At 39.3% G+C, this 19,567-nt stretch overlaps 2 protein-coding genes across 2 annotated transcripts in view; both read right to left on the reverse strand.

Moving 5' to 3' along the window:
* The window catches only part of LOC109279658 (chloride channel protein C-like), a 210,823-nt gene extending 207,624 nt beyond the window's left edge, over positions 1-3,199 (reverse strand). The window contains exons 1-2 of the mRNA XM_019473736.1: positions 3,000-3,199; positions 1,955-2,084 (exon numbers count right to left, since the gene is read on the reverse strand). Of these exons, the coding sequence (XP_019329281.1) occupies positions 1,955-2,084; positions 3,000-3,199 (330 nt within the window). The remainder of the gene's footprint in view (positions 1-1,954; positions 2,085-2,999) is intronic.
* A 10,011-nt stretch (positions 3,200-13,210) lies between these two features.
* UBE2V2 (ubiquitin conjugating enzyme E2 V2) overlaps positions 13,211-19,567 on the reverse strand; it is a 14,107-nt gene continuing 7,750 nt past the window's right edge. The window contains exon 3 of the mRNA XM_019473758.1: positions 13,211-14,078. Coding sequence (XP_019329303.1) covers positions 13,932-14,078 — 147 coding nt within the window. The 3' untranslated portion in view covers positions 13,211-13,931. The remainder of the gene's footprint in view (positions 14,079-19,567) is intronic.

Here is a 19,567-nt window from a genome sequence, read left to right on the forward strand (position 1 = left end):
TTTCCTGGAGATGGCTGAACACCTGCCTGCCGATGGGAATTAGTGCATGAATTCCTCGTTTTGCTTTGCTTGTGTGCATGGCTTTTGCTTTACCTGTTAAACTGTCTTTATCTCAACCCATGAGTTTTCTCATTTTTACTCTTCCAATTCTCTCCCCCATCCCACTGGGGGAGAGTGAGCGAGCGAGTGGCTGTGTGGTGCTTAGATGCCGGCTGGGATTAAACCATGACACCTGCTCATTGGAATGGACTGTCCTTCACCATGGAGGAGATAATCCCTGAAAATCACCCCGCCCTCTTGGACCCCTGTTCTCTCCAGGATGGTGTCCTTTGGGATTCTTCCAAGCAGATCCCCGAACAGACCAAAGTGCTGTCTTGAAGTCCAGAATTGTGATCTTGCTTTTTGCTTTTTCCCCTTCATCTCAGGATCCTGCACGCCACCATCTCATGGACACTGCTGCCCCCAACTTTCACATCCCTGACCAGTCTTTCCTTGCCTGTAAATATGAGGTCCAGCAGAGCATGTCCCCTCATTGGCTTCTCGATCGTCTATCAGGAAGTTGTTATTAACGCACTCCAGAAACCTCATGGATTGCTTGTGCCCTGCTGTGTTGTCCTTCCAGCAGATATGGGGGTGGTTGGCTAAAGACCCCCACGAGGACCTGGGCCAGTGACCATGAGACTTCTTCCAGTTGTCTGAAGACAGCCTTGTCTAATTCTTCATGAGCTAACAGTCTATAGCAGACACCCACAACAACATCATACATGTTGGTGTGCCCTCTAACGCTGATCTGCAAGCTCTCAGCTGACTCTCATCTGTCCCAAGGCAGAGCGCCATCCATTCCCACTGCTTTCTCACAAAAAAGAGCAACTGTCCCTCCTAACCATCCCAGTCTGTCCTTCGTATCCAGCCACTGCAGCACTCCAGCAGTGTCAGCCATCCCACCATATCTGTGCAGAAAAGGAGCTCATCTGCCATGCTCCAGCCTCAGCAAGAGGCCCCAAGCACTACTCACAGCCCCAAAGCTGCAGAGCTGCACCCTCCCTCCGGAGCTTGCTCTGGGTTGTGGCCTCTGCTGAGTCAGGGGTAATTTCTCCCCTGGGTGCTGGGGACGATCTCCAGCAGCTCCCTGCCGCCGTTGCTGAGCACAAAAGCACTGTCAGCCCAGACCCTGGCCCCCTTCTGCACAAATTGCTGCGTCTGCTGGCTGCACGCCACGCTTGATGGGTTATACAGGCTCCCCCACAGCACTGGCTCGTAGGATGTCTGACCCTCCCTGGTCAGGATTCAGCTGGAACAAAAGCTCAAAGCCCCTTTCTCACAAGCAGCTCTTCAGTATTCATACTATCTACCATAGATACCACAAACCAAGCGAAAATTTTACCACCTGCTTCTCTCTACAGGTGAGAAAAACAAGCAGTCAGGGTCAGAGATGCCTTAACATTTACATTGGTTTTAGCCATTCAGTGATTTTTACCACCACCATCCCAATTATCAGAGAGGTGATGATACCCATCAAGGACAAATTAATCATTCCACAATAATCTATTACAGCATTAGCAAAAGATAGCTGCCCCAGACATAGAAAGAACTATATATCTGATACCAGGTCCACATTCACTAAGTACGTTAAGAGAAACCTAATCCCTTCCCTTGGACATAAACAATACCTAAAGCAGCACGTGCCCCTCATGTACAAGGAGGAAAAGGAAGGCCACAATATTTTAAAGACTGCCTTCATCAATCTCATGACAAGAACGCCATCAGATATCATACTGTACTACAGGCTAAGTTGTAGGAAAGGACACCAAAGCATGCCTACACAAAGCACCGCAGGATATCTGATGTTCACACCCACCTAGACAAGCAGTCCCTCTAGTCAGTTAAAACTTCACAATGTGGATTTTCTAATAAACAAACATGTAAGAGGTCACTCTGACTTTCTCTTGCTCACCTGCAGGTAATTTTCCACCAGGTCCCATTTCAGTTTGATGAGAGAGTCAATTATCTGGTGAATCAAAAACCCCAGCATCCCAACTGCTGTTCCAATTAGCCCCATCAGCAGCCATCGATCCCACTCTTTTCTAGAAATAGGAAAACAGTTACCTCTCAGCCTATAGCACAGGACTATTTTCCATGCTTCCTCTCAAAAAAATGCAAATTCCATTTTTAGAGCATTTTGATTATTAACCGTGACTGCATGAGCAAGAGACTGTTTTTGCCAATATATCTTTAAAAAGTGTACGCTCAACAAAACTCTACATTCAGGTGGAAGCCATTTCCATTTGGGTAAGGAACATAGTTGAATTTTTTGGGTTTGGTTTTGTGTTTTTAATATATAAGTAGCAGTACAATCTGCTTTCACATGCTGATTGATTGATGCCATCTCAAAATTTAATTATGTGACTCAGTAATTAAGCATTCAGTAGAGCACTCAGAACTCATTTCAAAGTAATTCCTGTTTTTTTCTACTGCAACTAATGCACTGAGCACCTATAATATAAATGTGCAAACCTTTACCTCTAGTTTCTGTCTTTCCTAAACTTATACTTCTAATAGTAATTGTGCGCCAATAACAATTTCTGATTTATTTCTAGTATCATCTAGGACTAGAGCACCCCTACGGAGATTCAAACACCGCGTTTCGTGCAGATTACACTAAGAGGCAGTGAATTTCAAGAAAAGTCTCAGTAAGAGAACATTCCCCAAACCTCTGCAAAGTCTCTTCCTTTTAAGTTGTATACATTGAGTAGTTAATACATTTTTTTTTGCATATTCAATAATTTGTCAAGAGCGAAGGCATAAGCACTTTCAAAAAATGCTTTTAATCAAAGTTGCTTGCCACTTGCCCCCCTTCTACATTCTATTAAAGTGTTTTCCTATGTACAGAAAACAATAAACAATGTTTTCTTAATTCCTTCTGCTATCAGGCATCTCCCTGGATTGTCCAAATTACCCATAGCTTAGAGGCAACTTAACAGTATTTAAGGTAAGTTTACCTGTATGTTTTCTCTTGTAGCCATTTCTTATAAACTTTACTGTGTGAAGGCAAATAATCCAAACTCTCATGGGCTATCAGGTGTTCTCTCTCCTCCTCCTTGCAGTGATAATATGCTAAACTTCTTCTGCTGACGCTGCATTTCTTCCTAAAATCCTGAGAATGAATCAAATCAGGCCCATGATCTTCTGCCATTAACATTTCCTCTTCACCCTTTGCCACGTGTGTCCTATGGAAAAAATGTGATGACATTACAGCGGCCTCCAAGAATCTTTGGGATGCCAACAAGAATGATGTGAGCCCAAGATCAGTCTCCTTGAGACTGAGAGAGGAATGGAAAACCACGCGAGGATGGAGTACCAGTGGTGCAGAGATTGGCTGGTTTCTGTTTGGCCTTGGTTTGCTGTGGCTATGCACAGACCCAGCACAGTCGAAGCAATGAAAACTTGCCTGAGCTGGAGCTCTCTGGTGAAGAAGTCACTCCAAGAACAGACCAACCACTGTAGCAAGAGTATCACACCGGCTCCTTGCTGACTGTTCAGAGGACAGGGATGTTTAAGCCATAGGGGCAGGGCTTTGTTTTAAAGAGGTGATCACTTTCTCTGCTTTGGGCTGTCCAAAGATCTTGATCCACTAATCCGATCACACAATTTAACTAAATAAAACAAAATCTAGGTTGCAGTGACATTCAGTTAAACCCTGAATTCTCAGTATTATATAGGCACCCTAAAAAAGCCTATTGTCTAACACAATTTCCTTTGAATTTACATGTCAAATTTATTTTTAGATGGATAAAAAACATTTGCTAGACTACCAAACTCACTACAGCTTGGATACTTTACCCAAGGTAGTTTGCAAGTTGGCAGTTCAATCAAAGCAGAAAGAGACTTGACGCATGTCAAATATTTACTGTAAAGAAAAATCAGTAACATGCTGTGTGTTTGCCACCTCCAAGGTGTGTTTTTGGTTACTGAAGACAGAGTAGAGAAAGATTGCTGCTGCTCTCCACTTACTGGCATGTGGACTAATTTGGAAAGGTCTCATCTCAAATAATGAGGAAACATAAATAGTTCCTGGTTGTCAGTTAGTGAGTACTAAATGGCAAGAGAGAAAAAAAGATCTTTACACAAGCCACATGCAAATTGTCTGAAACCAAGCCTTTTGAACCTACAGTTTTTGCAATGCTGAAAGTTTCCTTGTGGCCCACTACTCACACTTCCCAAATGTAACGAAACACATCATCAAGGCAATACTGCCGAGGGCAGGGGGGCACCTCCGTATAGCAATGGCCCAAGTCCAATTTCTTATACCATGACTGTGTTTTTTTGCCAGCTCAATCAGGCATTTCGTTCTAGAGATTTCAAAAGTACTATGCAAATTCCAGACCTGGCAACTCTCAGTCTGAGAAAAAAAGAGAAAGAGTTAAAGAAGAGAAGAGAAGTGGTCTAGGTGGAAACCAAAGACTTTAGAAAATAATTGTTGCTGGAAACTGTGTGAATGGCTACAAGCAACAGTAAATGCATTAGAAAAGTTAACGTTCCTTTCCTTACAGATGTAGGGAAATAAATTTATCTGTGCCACCAATACATCCATAGAGAAGTTATCTGACAACAAGCACACGTTGTGTGATCAATTAAATCACTCCAGTCAAAGGTGAATTGAGGAGGAATAGCCAGGTTCTCACTCTGATTTTGACCTGTTCTTATCTAAAAAGTGGTAAGTGCTTTATTAAACACAGTAGCTCAGACCTTAGTTTTGGGTTTAAGCACAAAAATTGTCTTGAGATTAGAGTGCTAATTTGTGCTTGTACAAAAGTTGGGTTTAACTAGTCCTATTCCAGGTTTAAAACAGAGCAAAGGAAAGCAGAGCCCAGACAAGAAAAGCAGGCACCTGAGCAGAGCTCCTGGCTGGACCCCACCACTGCTTCATTCAGGGATGCCCAGTCTGGCTACCACGAGGTCTCCATTTAGCCCATTTCTTAATTTCTGGAACATGGGAATTTGTATGATGTCTTTTTCTAGTTGTGTTAGATCAAACTGGTATATGTGAATAGATCCGGGTATTACAGAGATTGCAGCATAAACAGAAATACAAAATCCACTGAACAATACAGAAAGGGGGAAAAAAAAACCCCTGAAACTAAAGCTACCTTTCTAGGGGAAAGGGATGAGGCTAAGTCACGCTGCTCACAGACAACACAGATATACCTCATTCCATGTCACGATGATTTGTTATGTAAACAGGACGGCTGTTTTTCCTCAAACAGGAATACCATTACCATCCATAAGAGCATACCTGAGCATTTGCCTTTGCTGCCCCTACTTGCCAGAAGACCGAAGCTGACAACTCCTCTTCCATCAGACATGAATCCAACCCAGTCTCTGCGGCAGCGGCTCAGCTGTACTGCAAATTCTCACAGGCACCCGCTCATGCATTCAAATTTTAAAAAACAAAATGGACTAAGAATGGGGTTACAGACTTTGACCCCTAATTATTTTTTTCCCCCCCACGGACTCCCCTATAGTTTACTTAAACCCAGCAGTTCGCTCACTCATCTGAAATACATTTCATGAACCTCTGAGAAGCAGTGCACAAATGGCCAGAGTCCAAAACCTAGAAGGCAAAAAGCAGAGAGATCTTTGAGATTGCAGGGGGAGCACAGCTACATCCCAGAGATGCAGGAGTTGAGACAACTCTACGGAGGACAGACAAGGCTTTACAAAATGTGTGTCCACACAGGGCATTTGTTCATTATTTTACAATGAAACCTGAAGAAATTTTCCCTCCTGAACAGAAAAATAGTTATTTTCAGAATACTTAGATGAAGGCGGCAAATGCAGATTGGGGTTGTAAAAGCATTCAGTACCAGAAATTCCTCTGTTAGAAATACATACTGCTTAATTGCCCTGTCAGAATTTGACCCAAAACCTATGCATTTTGGCTGTCATTGTTAAATATGCTCCCACGCACCTCCCAATGCCAAACATGAGTTTTCACCTTTCTTCTGCAAAGTATTTTGGAGGGTGCATTATCAGTCCTGTAAAGTCTGCGTAAGGATTGTCCTGCTTTCTGCAATAAGTTTTCATGTCCAAGGATCTCTCTGCTTATCCGAGCTTCCATAACTCAAATTTTGCCATGGATAAAGGCAACCAGAGGCAATGATGAAAGAATACCTTCTCAATACTAGAAGATAAAATTCCTCCTCCCCCCGCCCCGAGGAGAGCAGAGAATCCAGGCTGTGACCAGTTCCCAGGTTTTCCACTCTTCTGACTTCGATACCTGCTTCTGCAAGGATTGCTACCTTACTTGTAAGTGTTCTTACCTTGGAGGGATCACAGCATAATTGGGAACTGCTGCTTTGGAGACAAGGAGGGAAAGGAGTCTATATTCTGTGTTCATCACCACAGAAAGCTAGTAGCTACTTTGAGTAAATGCTTTAAGGATTCAAATTATAAACTGAATCTTACTTAGTTGGGGGAGAGTTATGAACTATCAATGTGGGGAAAAAGCGTGCTTTCAAGACGCCGTTGGGGAGCCACAGAGCTCCTTGTTCCACTCCCAAGCAGCTTCCATGCAGACCACAGACTCCTCGCACAAGGGCGAGGGCAAAGGAGGGTGAGCAGACACCAGCACAGCGCTCTCCTCCTCGGTAAGCATAAGCAGGCTGAGCTAGACTGCCTCTAGTTAGGACCTGGAAAGTAGCTCCCTTGAAATTAGAAAGATCAGCAAAGGATCAGACCACTGCTGCTTGGTGATCTGGATTACAGGTGAGGTGTGGTGAACAGAAGAAATGCAGCTACCACATAATCATCACTGGCTGGCCATTCCAACACAGTTTTCAGCTACCCCATCTAACTCCTCTCCTAAATAACTGGGGAGAAGAAGCAACACAACTTTATTTGCCTAAATGTTTTGCAAGTGTGAGAGTATATGCATGCATGCATGCGTTTTTTATCCTTTAGAAGACCAGGGTGGAACAATCCCAACCAATACTGCAAAAATACAAAATAAGTATTGCTAAATTACAAGCCACAGCAAATAAGAACTACCCACCAAACAGCATTAGCGATACAGCATGAATTTAATACCAAAACATTTCGCCACTTGCTTTTAAGTAGTACAGACATAAATCAGATTCCAGCTATTACACATAAAAGCACCTACAACAGAACTCTCATTCTTGCTATGGTTGTACTAAAGCACTCCTACCTGGGCACAAATTACCGCTCACTTGTATATCTAGACAGCTATATAATGTAATTTCAGTTGTGTAGTAGCAGGCATGTAAAAACCAAGCAAGTACTTAGTTGGCACCCCAGTTTTATGTAGACAGAGAACAGCATATTTTTTGAATGGTGTCAGGAGTTGTATATACTTAAATGATATGAATTCCTTCCCTCTCCACCGCCCCCTTGTCTTCAGCTACAGGCTCGTCAGTGCAGCGTATGTGATTTGTGCATCTGTCAAGTAAAGCAGTGCACCATTTTTGTTGGCTTCTGTTTTAATACTCATTATCATACAGATATTACAGAATCATAAAATCACAAAAATATGGTAAAGCATTAGAGATTGAGAGTTAACGTTGTTACACTGAATGAATAACACAACAATTCCAAACAAATCTTAAGGTAAAAAGTGAAGAGTATTTGAAATGCCAGAAGAAATAGTTACTACTCTAAGAAACATGAGCAGTTCAGAATCTATTTTTTTTTAACAGATTGCATGCAGGGCAGTAGAATGAAGAGCTTCCGAAGCAGTACTCTATTCGCAGCATCCCACCCTGAATATCAAAACCATTACACTACTCATTGAGGTGACACTCGAAGATTTTAAATAATGAGTGTTTAATGCACAATCTGAATGACAGCTCAAGGAAGCAAGTATTTATCATAGTGATTGAATAGCGATATAAAAACATTGCTAACTAGAAACATCATGGCTATAAATTTTCATTTCACATTATTTCAGTACTTCAAAGTTACAGCATTTAAGGAATGAAAGTATAGCACTAACTTAGCATGAGAATTTTGCTATAAATGCAATGACTCGTACATTTGATGCTGACTGTAAGGACATAGATGTTTGAAACATTTTCTGATAAGGCTGTAACAAATCTAATATATTGTTACATGTTAGTAGTGCCTTATGAGATTGTAAATTTAATCTGCAAATCTTCATACAGAAAAACCGTACACACGACAGGAAACTGTTTCAGAAAACACAAACCAAGATGACTATGACTGTCTCCACGAATCCTGAAACTGTGGTGTTGGGGCAAGGAGTTATTTTAGAGGTTTCTCAGAAGCAGATGGTCCCATAGTTCAAAGTGCGACACACCACCCAGAGATGAGAAATAATGCTCTCTCCTGAAACTGCAGTCCAGCAAACAACAAACAGTGGAAGAAACTGTCGGCCAGAAAAGGCAGGGCTCAGGGTTGCTGGCAATTTGCCTGATACCGCGACAAGAGCAAAGAGCTTTTAGTGTAGACTAGACTCTTCTCATTAATAGTATTGACTCTATTAACTACACACATATATTTAAACTTAAAACTGCCAATCACCAATCACTTAGATTAACCTGGGAACTGAAGAGCCAGCCACCAGCATCACACGTTTCCATGCTTTTGGTTTACACGGCTCCTCATGGTGGCAAGTTTTGCATATCAAAACCTGAAAGAAACAGTCATCTCAACCTGCTGTACTTCACCACAATGTTTAACAATTTTAAATGCAGGAATATTGTATCTCAAAAAAGTGAAAGAGATGAATAGAGCTGGGTTAAGTCCTGTCAGGCTGAATTTAAGGAGTTCCAAGTGCCAGTTCATCTCCCAAAGTCATTCTGCGAGGCTCAAGCCTCTCTCCCATAATTAACCCAATTTCCATGACACTGGGAAGATCTGCTAGAAACACTCTCTTCCACATCTTGATAACTTCACAGCTCTATTGTTTGAGCTCTCATCCTAATTATAACAGCTTTTATTCCTGTGACAATTGGAAAAAAATAGCCAATTTTTCATGGTCTATTCTCAAGTCAAGTCAGTAACAGATGTGTTTACCTCTACCAGGTTTCTTCTTTTCTTGATCATTTTTAATCAGTAGAAATTGCAGAGGGAAATCAAATGCTTCCCCGCTCCCTTTCTCAATCCTGCATACTTAAAAATATAATAGTAATAATTCAAAATGAAAACAGCCAATATTTTAAAGCAGCATACCTACACATCTATAATAGGGAGTGGGAACAAGCACAAAGCAGCTGATGAAAACCTTACTCGTTTATGTCTGTGTAGCCATTCCTTCAGTATTTCTGAGTTAACAAATATACAGTATATTTTTTAAAAACCCAAACTGCACAGTTTATACATTATAAAACCATGCTTACATTTTATCCATACTGCATATATTAAAAGCAGAAGGTTGGGATGCTTCCATTAAGAAATGGTGAAAAGTCATAAATTAGCACAGAAAACATGCATTATATCAAGAGATCCCAAGCACTGGTTATTTGTGCATTATCTCAACATCATCCATTAAGTTATCCATTTATATAGTTTGGCACTATTATAAATAATAAAAGGCTTTTTATATTTATCACTACTTTAAAATGGTAAAGACTGAAAAACTTCACAGAACTGTTTGAATATGGGAATGCTACTTGAGAGTTGGCATACGACACATTTTAGAGAATGGAATTCACTGCACATTCATTTACAACTGTTAAGAATTGAGCTGAAGGTATACATCCATTTAGTTTAAAAAAAAAGTTACAAACTGCATTAACACTAAGGTAATGTAGGAAGCTGATATTGTAACCATTGAATGGGGTACTCATTCCTATGGAAGTTGAGATCAGCTAGTGAAATGTGTTCTTTTGTATTTTTTTAAAGCAGCGTAAGTAAGTTCTTTTCATACTTCCAGCATTACAGGCAATACATCCCTCATATCATTTTAGCCCACGATCAGTTGGGTCTGCAAGAGAAAAGGTATAATACACTGCTTCAGGGAATAACGCAACCCCCAGAACAGGTGAAAAGCGAAAACCCTCTCCCACAATTGTTTCATTATGTAGAGTTAGCACAGAGGCATCAACAAGTTCTAAAGCTTTTTCTTTGTTTTTAAATTATCATTAAAGAAATACCACAGGCATTCATCATGTTCCTCCAATACCTCCCCACCTCAGAAATCTTCCTAGGCTTCACAAAGGAGTTCTGAACACATTATTCAGAAAAATTTGTGAAAAACATATTTTGTCCCACTGCTTCACTTCTACCTGGAATTTTACTTGCATAAAAAACCAACAGTAGTTTTAAGTCACCTGGTTTTTGTTACAGTAACACATATTCAGACTTGCTTAATACCGGTTTACTCCTCCTTCCCTAACAGTTGAGACTAGCCACGCCAGGGACAATCTGTCTGAGTTTTCAAAACCTAGAGGTCAGAAGAAAAACAAGTAGTAGTCAGACATCCTGCCTCTGTCATAGGACAATTACCAGGTGGCCTGCTAAACGAGCCTTCTGCATCAAAAGATAGTGTAAGAGAAGTGTAATAAATATTTTTAGGCCCTGAATTATTGTCCCAAAAGCTACTAAATAGGAAATACATTTCCACAAACTCACCATATAAGTAACCATGTAAAACACAAATACTTGTCTAAATCACACAGTTTATTATTATTATTATTATAGTTGATCAGCTGTCATAGGATGCACTAAAGTTTTCCTTTAGGTATCCCCTATACAATAACAAACAGTTAGGAGGAGCATGGATTACGCATTTATTTCATAAGAGTTGAGGGATTCATTCCCGACTGTCTTGCTGGGTGTCAAGTATTCTCAACTTGCTTTCAGGAAGATGAGCGCAATCAAGGCAGTTGGTAGGTGCACACCTTGCAACATTTTATGTACTTTATTATCAATGAGTAAGGCACATTATTTGTAACGTGGATATTGCCATAGGTTTGCTCATTGTATCTTGAGGTTTACGAAGCATGAATCATACCGTCTTTGGGGTTTTTTTTTCTTTGCTTCATAATAAACTTATCCCTCCCTCGAACAACCAAAACACAAGAACTTTGGCAATGCTTCAGAGCACAAAGCTAGTTTAAATCCCGGTTGATGACGACCAACATAAGAATTTTCAAATGCAATCTGAAAAAACATTATATTTCGAATTTTTGCACTTCCCCCCTCACACAACTGGCTTAAAACAGTGCTCTACTTTGCAAGGTGCACAAATACAGTTTTGAGAAGAAAAAAAGAAGTTTGCTAACAACAGCAAATTCAAATCTTGCCAAAAAGAACATAACACAAATTAAATACTTATAAGAGGAAAATTAAAATTCTGGGATTAAGTAGTTTACCTAAAAGAAACCACAAGAACATGAGAAAACAAATTACTAAGTAAACACTGATCAGACATGGATACATGTAAAACAGCGTAACCCTTCTGGAGGCGAGTAAGCAGCAGTGCTTGAAAATCTTCTTCAGGTAATAAGAGTTTCGGGGAGGCTCTCGACTTTATGGACTAGTCAAAGACATTTTAAAATTTCATTATTGATTACACTTAGACTTCTTCCAGTGTGAGCAAAACGGAAAACCAACACACTTAAAATCACTGCAGGAATATTTTTAGTCATCCTTTATATTACATACCCTGGTGTCAGAGATCAGGTCCCTCCACCACTTTTTTTTCTTCTGCAAAATGTATCTGCTTACAGCTGGATATGCAGATTTTCACAGATACAAATGGTTAGAGTACAGACAAGGAGGAATAGCTGTTGCGGGATCAACTTGCACCACATACAACCAAGCAAACAACCAGCCCTTTTTCATGCTCTGTGAATAAGTCAGTCTCTTAAATTATGTTTCCAACCATATAATAGTCTATGAGTGTTTCTCATTCTCTCAATAGCTTATGCTGAAATTTTACCAAAAATTCACACCTCAGAACTGTACAGTTCCATTATTTTAATTGATTAAATTTAGATTAGCAGTGTTACTGTAAGAAAAAAAGATTTAATGGCATCAAAATCATTCAAATTAAATCAAGTACGAAAATGTTGCAATGCGCTTCAGCCAAACCGTCACAAATGGTATGTTATATAAATAGAGACACGAGGTAGCTGGCAGCTACAAATCCACCAATTCTGGAAGTGCCCAATTTGTCTAAAAATCATAAACTGACAAATACTAATTAAACCTTTCCATTAAAAAAAAAGAACACCTAGTTTATTGCTTTTAAAGGTTCATTCTTTACATCAGAAATAGGCAAAGGCATATCAAAGGAAGTTACCTGGCTGTTGATGGCTTTTGATTGTATTCACTTTCTCAAAAGAAACACTAAATAAAATTTTGAATGCAAATAGCTGACTCGCTCCCAATGTTACATGTCCTCACCAAAATGAACAAAGGCTTGCATTTTCCAAGGGGGAGGGGGGGAGAAGGTATAATTTCCAGAAGAATAGCATTAACTACTTTCTTATGAGAAATCAGTAACAGAACTAAAACCAGTGTTCCCACCAGGCAGAATACATTGAAACAACAGACCAACAACTGCAGGAGAGGCAGAAAGCACTCTAGCCATGAAGACAGTTGGGTCATGGCATATGATACATGGAATGCAGATGGAAATATGATTATCTGTATTACAGGTGTAATTTTTATCAAAGCTTCCTGAAGTTTTTTTTTTGTATGTTTCAGAAAAGGCAAAAGTGGAACAGACAAGGAAAAAAAGGTAAGAAACATAAAAGAGGAAAAGATGCAAGAAAGCAAGAATCAAGGCAGCAACTGCAAAAGCAAGACAAAAGACTGAGAAGTAGGACAGACTTCAGCAATGTGGTCTGAAAACCGCTCAGAGGTCAAGTAAGCAACGTGAAAGTTATGCTCATTTCTCAAAAGAATCCGGAGGGGAGGTGGGTAGGCAAGGTGTTTTTTGTTTTTATTTTGGAGTTGGGTTTGGGGGTTGTTTGTTTTTTTTAAATATATATACACACACACACACAGTGCAAGCTTGTCTAAAGAAGTGGTACTACAGATGACAGAACGTACTCCTCTGCAACAAACGGAATACCTTGATCTCTCAAGTAAACTAAGCATACAAGAGTGGTAAGAATAAAAGGTGCATGTAAAACCAGCAGCAATATTGTTTGGCTTTCCACTACTTCTGCAAGTTACTGTACATATATTACATCACTATTATAGAAATGGCACAGCCTCAGACACTTTCCACATTTTATTTACATTTTAAGACTAACTTTAATCTCAATCACATATCCATACATTTCCTTTGTTTCACTAAAACTTAAATGCATGGTTTATTAGAACAAAGACTGTAAACAAATATTTGCCATGTCCGATACATGTAACACACAGGAGCTGCTTAACAGAAATTAATCCCCCCATTTTATAAATACAGGTATCAAAACAATCCTGAACATACTTTGTGACACTACTAGTAGTCGGCACCCACACCCTTGCAAAATTAAACAAGATGAGCAACGGTATTCACTGTACCTGCTACTTTAAAACAAATTTAACTGCAGCTCTTTTACTAAGCAAGATGGATAAAGCATGCCATTTATATTTTGCCTTCTCGAGGGATTATTTTCAGAAACATATATTATTCCACAGCAATCTGACACTTTCTGTCATACTTTCATCTTGTAACACCTGAATTCCAATTTTAGGCTATTTCAGGCTTATGCTTAAATGACAGTGCTCGATAAGAGAAAAAAAAAATTGTGCTGCCTTTTTCTCCCATAGTGCCTGAAAACATATTGGGCATACATATAATATATATATTCTTACAAATGTCCAGGTCATGTATACCAGCTGAAATTCTTTTAACGTGTGGGTGTTTGCATTGTGAGATTTAATCAAGACATTAACATGAGTAGAAGGTTGTTGTTTTAAGACAGAAGTTTGAGAATCAGCTAAAATTAATTGTTGTAAGTTTGTCCCTCTGGAGGTTGTGGAAGCTTCATATTTTCTTTGGACATCATTAGACGTCTTAGCTCTTGAAGTACAACCTTAATGCTATAAGAATTTTGCCATTTTGCTAACACTGGTATGCTCCGTGCATCCACCTGGAAAAAGAAGAGGGAGTTGTAAGTTATGATGAAATACAAAAACTCTACATAAATAACTGCTATTGACCTAATTGTTCTAAGAAAGAGTCTAACCATTCCCTGACACTTTCTCTGTGGCATAAAGTCCCTGTGTTCATAAAATATTTTAAGGAAAACAATCATATACTTACACACAGATACAGATTCTGCAGTAAAATCCATGCAGGTGGACCCTTCCATCTGTGCTGATACTAACATTAGTGAGAAGGAAAGGCGGAGGGGGGGAAGGAGGAGATCAGCAAACAGTTCACTGCAAAACTGGAGCCGTATCTTGTAAAATGTATTAGTTTGTTTCAAATTACCCCCAAAAAAGAAAAAAGTAAATCACCTTCATTATGCCAATATATGCACTTGGGGTTTCCTCAGTTCTTTAAAAGAACCTGCCACACAAGAGTCTGTAGAATACCTTTCTAAAGGAAAATTTCCCGTGTTTTTCCCTTGCTACAAGTATCATTAGTGACTTATTTCACATCGGTATTACATGACGCTTCTGATACATCAAGAGTCACTATGTACTAAGAAATGGCTTGAAAAATTGAAATAACTGATTCCTAATGCTTGGACATTTCTTAGTTCTTTGCATCCTTCTTACAGTAAGTCATCTTATGGAGCCGTGAAGATTACTGTACATCACTTACCAATTTGAATATGAACTGAAAGGAAAGGACATGGGACTTCTCCTATGCGTTTATAAAACCTGTGGGACAATTTACACAATTATATTATAACGGGGAGGTTTCCATAGGAAAGTCAGCAATTGAAAGTCAGCTTGGGAACTGTTTTGGCAGCTGGTAAGTCCTGGCCACCCAGCCCCTGCAAGGAGGAACTTAAGACAGAGGGGCCTACAGCTGTGCAACTGCAAAGCAGGCCCATGGGCAGGAATAGGGCTATTGCACACTACTGAATTCCATTGGCAGAGTAGCACAGGCAGCCCACACGGTTATTAAAGTGCTGGAAACCACTGCTTTATGATTTAGGCAGCATAAAACATCAAGAAGTTTCTTATCCCATCTTAATTAGGGCAAACAAAGAAAAAACAACACTGGAATCAGAAATAAGAACGTTAACACAGACGTTTTATTTCTCGATTGTTCGAAATGAGGCTGCCTATTTTCAGAACACCAGATGAGACTAAACCTTTTTGTAGGAAGAAACAGAGGCCAAGGTTTAACAACATGCTGGCTTGGGCAGCAATACTAACCCAAGAAACTTCTGCTGCCTCTCACTAGGCACTTGTTCCTTTAGCAGTACTACTGCCTATCAGCTCAGGTGAACCATGAAATGTACGTGGAGCCACTTTTTGACCTGAACTGATAGAACCCACCCAGTTTAAAAACACCACCTTGGAAAGAAATGCCTAAGCAGGATCCTCAATCCCATTCACAGCTCAGTACTATAAGCATTTCTCTTTGCACAAATAATGTTCTGCTCGGAGTCAGGAACCCCTTAAAGTCAGTAGGGCTGCCAAAGACAGTATATCATCAAACCACAGTATAGAAGGCAGTCGGCTTATTTAATAATTATTGCAAACATTAATAAATTAGGAAGAAAAAGAGCATCAAAAGGGAAGCTCCATTATGCAGCAAGATCATGCCAGTTTAAAATACACATGAATTATGAGCTAATACAGAAAGGTTTTGAAAGTAACACTGGTCAGACCATCACTGTAATTCCTGTACTACTACTACTACTACTTTTTTAAAGCAGTATTTGGTTTAATGTGGTAGATAAAACAGGCCGTATCAGAACAGAATAATCTTTGCAACTGGAAAACAGCTTCTCTTTTCTTAAAAAGCAGACTATTAGATAAAACCACCAGTGAGTAAAAGGGAAATTCTGGTAAGAGATCACCTGTGTTATCAAGTAGCAGCTTAAGTAAGGCATCATTTAGCCTGAATCTTTATTCTGAAATACCAAGCTCTTACAGATCTCTTCTTCTCCAATCCTAGATAAGATCAAAGAAGGACACTCCAGAGTTTCTATCCAAAGAGCTGGACCCAGCAAACTAGGAACAACATGAATTCATTTCAAAAGTTAGAATAGTAAATACCACACTACTCAAAACTGCTCTCCATATAGAAAATGCCATGAGAAATGCATGACACCACCATTTTTCCTCATGGGGTCCTACAGAAAGAAGAAAAACTTCATGGTGGTTAAGTATCACGGTAACAGAAGAAACAAGGGCTCAGATCTTACATTCACTTAGCGTATAGCTGCAGATGTTTAAGAGCTTATCTCCCCCCTCTCACACACACACACACTTATTAACATTTGTTAATACTTCTCTGCAGCTAACCTGACATCCTCTGCAACTTTGCAAAACGGAACAAAATGTAAGAGTACTCCCTGAATGCTTTGGTATAAGTCCTTTGGCAGACCAGTAGTTTAAAAAATTTCCACGTTAGTCTGAATCACAATACTTTCTACTAAAGGAGCTGAGGAGAAATCACATTACATGTCACTGACCTGCCAAAAAAAAAAAAAATATCCAATAATCTCCCTGAGAAAAACAGGGGAGAAAGAAGCCAGAGTAAACAACTATCAAGGACCAGGTAATGGTTGCAACAGAAGATTCCCAAGCAGGAAAGACATGCACTTGGGGGTGGAAGCCCATGTGATAAAATGTTTTAGAAGACCACTGGTAAACCAACACGGATAAGAAGAAAAAGGTAGGTTTAGATTTCCATAGGTTTGAGAAAGAAAACTAATATAATTATCTGTTCAGATAAAGACTGGGTTAGCAAAAAATGGCTGGAAAGGCAGTTGCTCTGGGACTCCCCAAATGAACGTCTTCAGCCTGGCAGTTCTGCTTTCATACCATCTTCCTTTTCCTCGCTTCTCCTCAACTGTGCCTTTGTAGGCTCTCTCAAGTCTGGAGATCTGCCTCAATTACAGCACATCGCAGTCAGCCATCAGTGCTGTTCAAACAATGCAATTCTACATACACTGGCTGTACGGGAATATGAGACCTGATCACTTAGAAGTAAGCTCCTCCAGCTTTTCTTTCTTGGCTGGGAATTTGTAGCAAACAACTCAGAGACTGTAAACTCTGCTTTGACAATGTTATGAATGTTTTCTGAGTAAAGACTGCTAAACATGACATTTTCGTTGCTGTTTATCTCAAGTCTCTTTTCTGTAAGTCACCAACTTTTTTCATGACATCTTGCAGCAGTAAAGATTTTGGCTCAGGTTCTGTTTTCTGTGTTGCAGAATTTATTTCCAAGTTAGTTAGCACAATAAATTCACTTTATGAAGAACAATGATAAGATATTTGGAAGAATGACACAAACTATGTTCAAATCACACAAAATCATTAGGTAATATTCAAGTACACATCCTGAGACACAGAGGGAGACATTTCAAGGTCACAAAAAAGCTAATAAAGCTGAAAACGGCAACCTGAAGGCTATTTTATTCTGGGGCTACAACATTGTAAATCTTTAAACAATAGCAAGAGAAGCAATATGTATAATGCGTAATTTTTTCTAAACAATTGAAATTAAAACAAATAATTTTACACTATGTTGCAAAGTATTCAGTGTATACAGTGTAATGTTCCCAATATCTTAACTTTAAGAAGTAGCAAACTGCTTAGTCTACAATAAACATACTCAAAGCAGTAACTGGACAACAGTTTACAGATTTATAGCTGAGAGAGTCCCAAGTGAGTTTAAAGGAAACAATTATTTCCAGCTGTAAATGGTATTTAAATGAACAGAAGTGATTGCAAATCCTGCAAGACAGACTGCTGAAGAGCACTCTCACAGATGCAAAAATCAGACATCTTCAAAAGACTATGGGAAAATAAATAGCACGTCAGATTGCAACCTGTGTTTTATCAATACAGGATACACAAGCCTCCAAGAGAAAAGACCCCGCAGCATTAAGAATGATAATTTAAAAACAATTTTACAACAGTGTTTCCATTGGCACATAAAGGCATTTTGTCCAGCCCTATGTAAGTACTTGGACTAGCTTTTCTGAACTTAGTACCCTAATTTTGTATACAAACGTGGTAGCTCTATAGGCAAACTGAAAAGCAGAAATCCACAAAAACTCACTTGCAGATAAGAAAAGGAAGGCAATTTAACAGGGTACTCAGAGCACTTAAGTTTACTATTTTGAGATAAAATACTCATGAAGTAGCACTTCCTGCTAAAAATTTATTTGCACTAAATTTATCGAACAGCTATCTCTGGGATCCCTGAAGATATGCTGCTGATGGAAAAGTTACTTACAAGCAAAACTCCTCTCTCCGAATAATCAAACAAAAAGTCAATAAACTTGTAACTGTCAGTACGGATAAGTGATTACACATGCACTTTTCAAGCAAAGCATAAAGGGACTTGTAAGTCAAGAAGGTTGAGAACCACTGCCAACAAGGCAGTTTGAGACTAGCTTCCTTAGACCACCATTAACTCTAGCACATATCCATCTCCCCCCTCCACCAGTCACGCTCCAACTCAACAGAAATTATCACCCTCTGAACTCATGCTGGGGGCTCTACTTTTCCTCAGGAGTTAACTGGCACACACCTCCTGTAAAGTGTTCCTTAACAATGCTACAAATGCTTTGAGTAGTATGATAATACTGCTGTGACATACAATTTCAGTTGCTGTTTATCTCAGGTCTCTTTTCTGCAAGTCACCAACTTTTTCAACTTTAAGCAATGTGATCAAAAGCTGGCCACATGTCAAAAAACAGGGTGCAGAAGCATGGATAGTAGAGCTTGTCTGCAGATGAAACCCTGTCATTCATTCAAAGAATACAGCAAACCGCTTTTGATCTATTATATATGAAAGACGATCAGAAAGTGAGAGAGCAGCTTGGAAGAAACACAAAGGAACTAAAATAGGAAGCAACGTACACTGTTCCAGGGATGCTGAAGGTGCCTCCAGTTTATCTGACACATTTGGCACAACTCTAGTGAGCACAATGGCAAAATAAGCTAAAATGCAAGATACCGGGACAATGGGCACATTAAAGATTACATAATAAATGAGTTTTAAATTCATTAGTTATGAAAACTGTTTTCATTAAAAATACTATCTAGTCCTATTTAAATCCATTAAAAAAATAAGTTATGTGTTTGCATAGCAAATCCTTCATAAGATATACTGGTTTATAGAACAGTTGGGGAAAAACCGAATTAAGGTTTTGTATAAGGTTATAAACTTATTAAAATCAAATTTTCCTGTAGCGATGACTGGATTTTAACAGTGCTTTTAAAACCAGTTTAAATCCATTAAAAAAATAAGTTATGTGTTTGCATAGCAAATCCTTCATAAGATATACTGGTTTATAGAACAGTTGGGGAAAAACCGAATTAAGGTTTTGTATAAGGTTATAAACTTATTAAAATCAAATTTTCCTGTAGCGATGACTGGATTTTAACAGTGCTTTTAAAACCACCAGGCGGAAGAGCATCTTCGGTCATAGGCTTG

Source organism: Aptenodytes forsteri, unplaced genomic scaffold (assembly GCF_000699145.1).
Source record: "Aptenodytes forsteri isolate BGI_AS27 unplaced genomic scaffold, ASM69914v1 Scaffold23, whole genome shotgun sequence".
Taxonomy (NCBI): Eukaryota; Metazoa; Chordata; class Aves; order Sphenisciformes; family Spheniscidae; genus Aptenodytes; species Aptenodytes forsteri.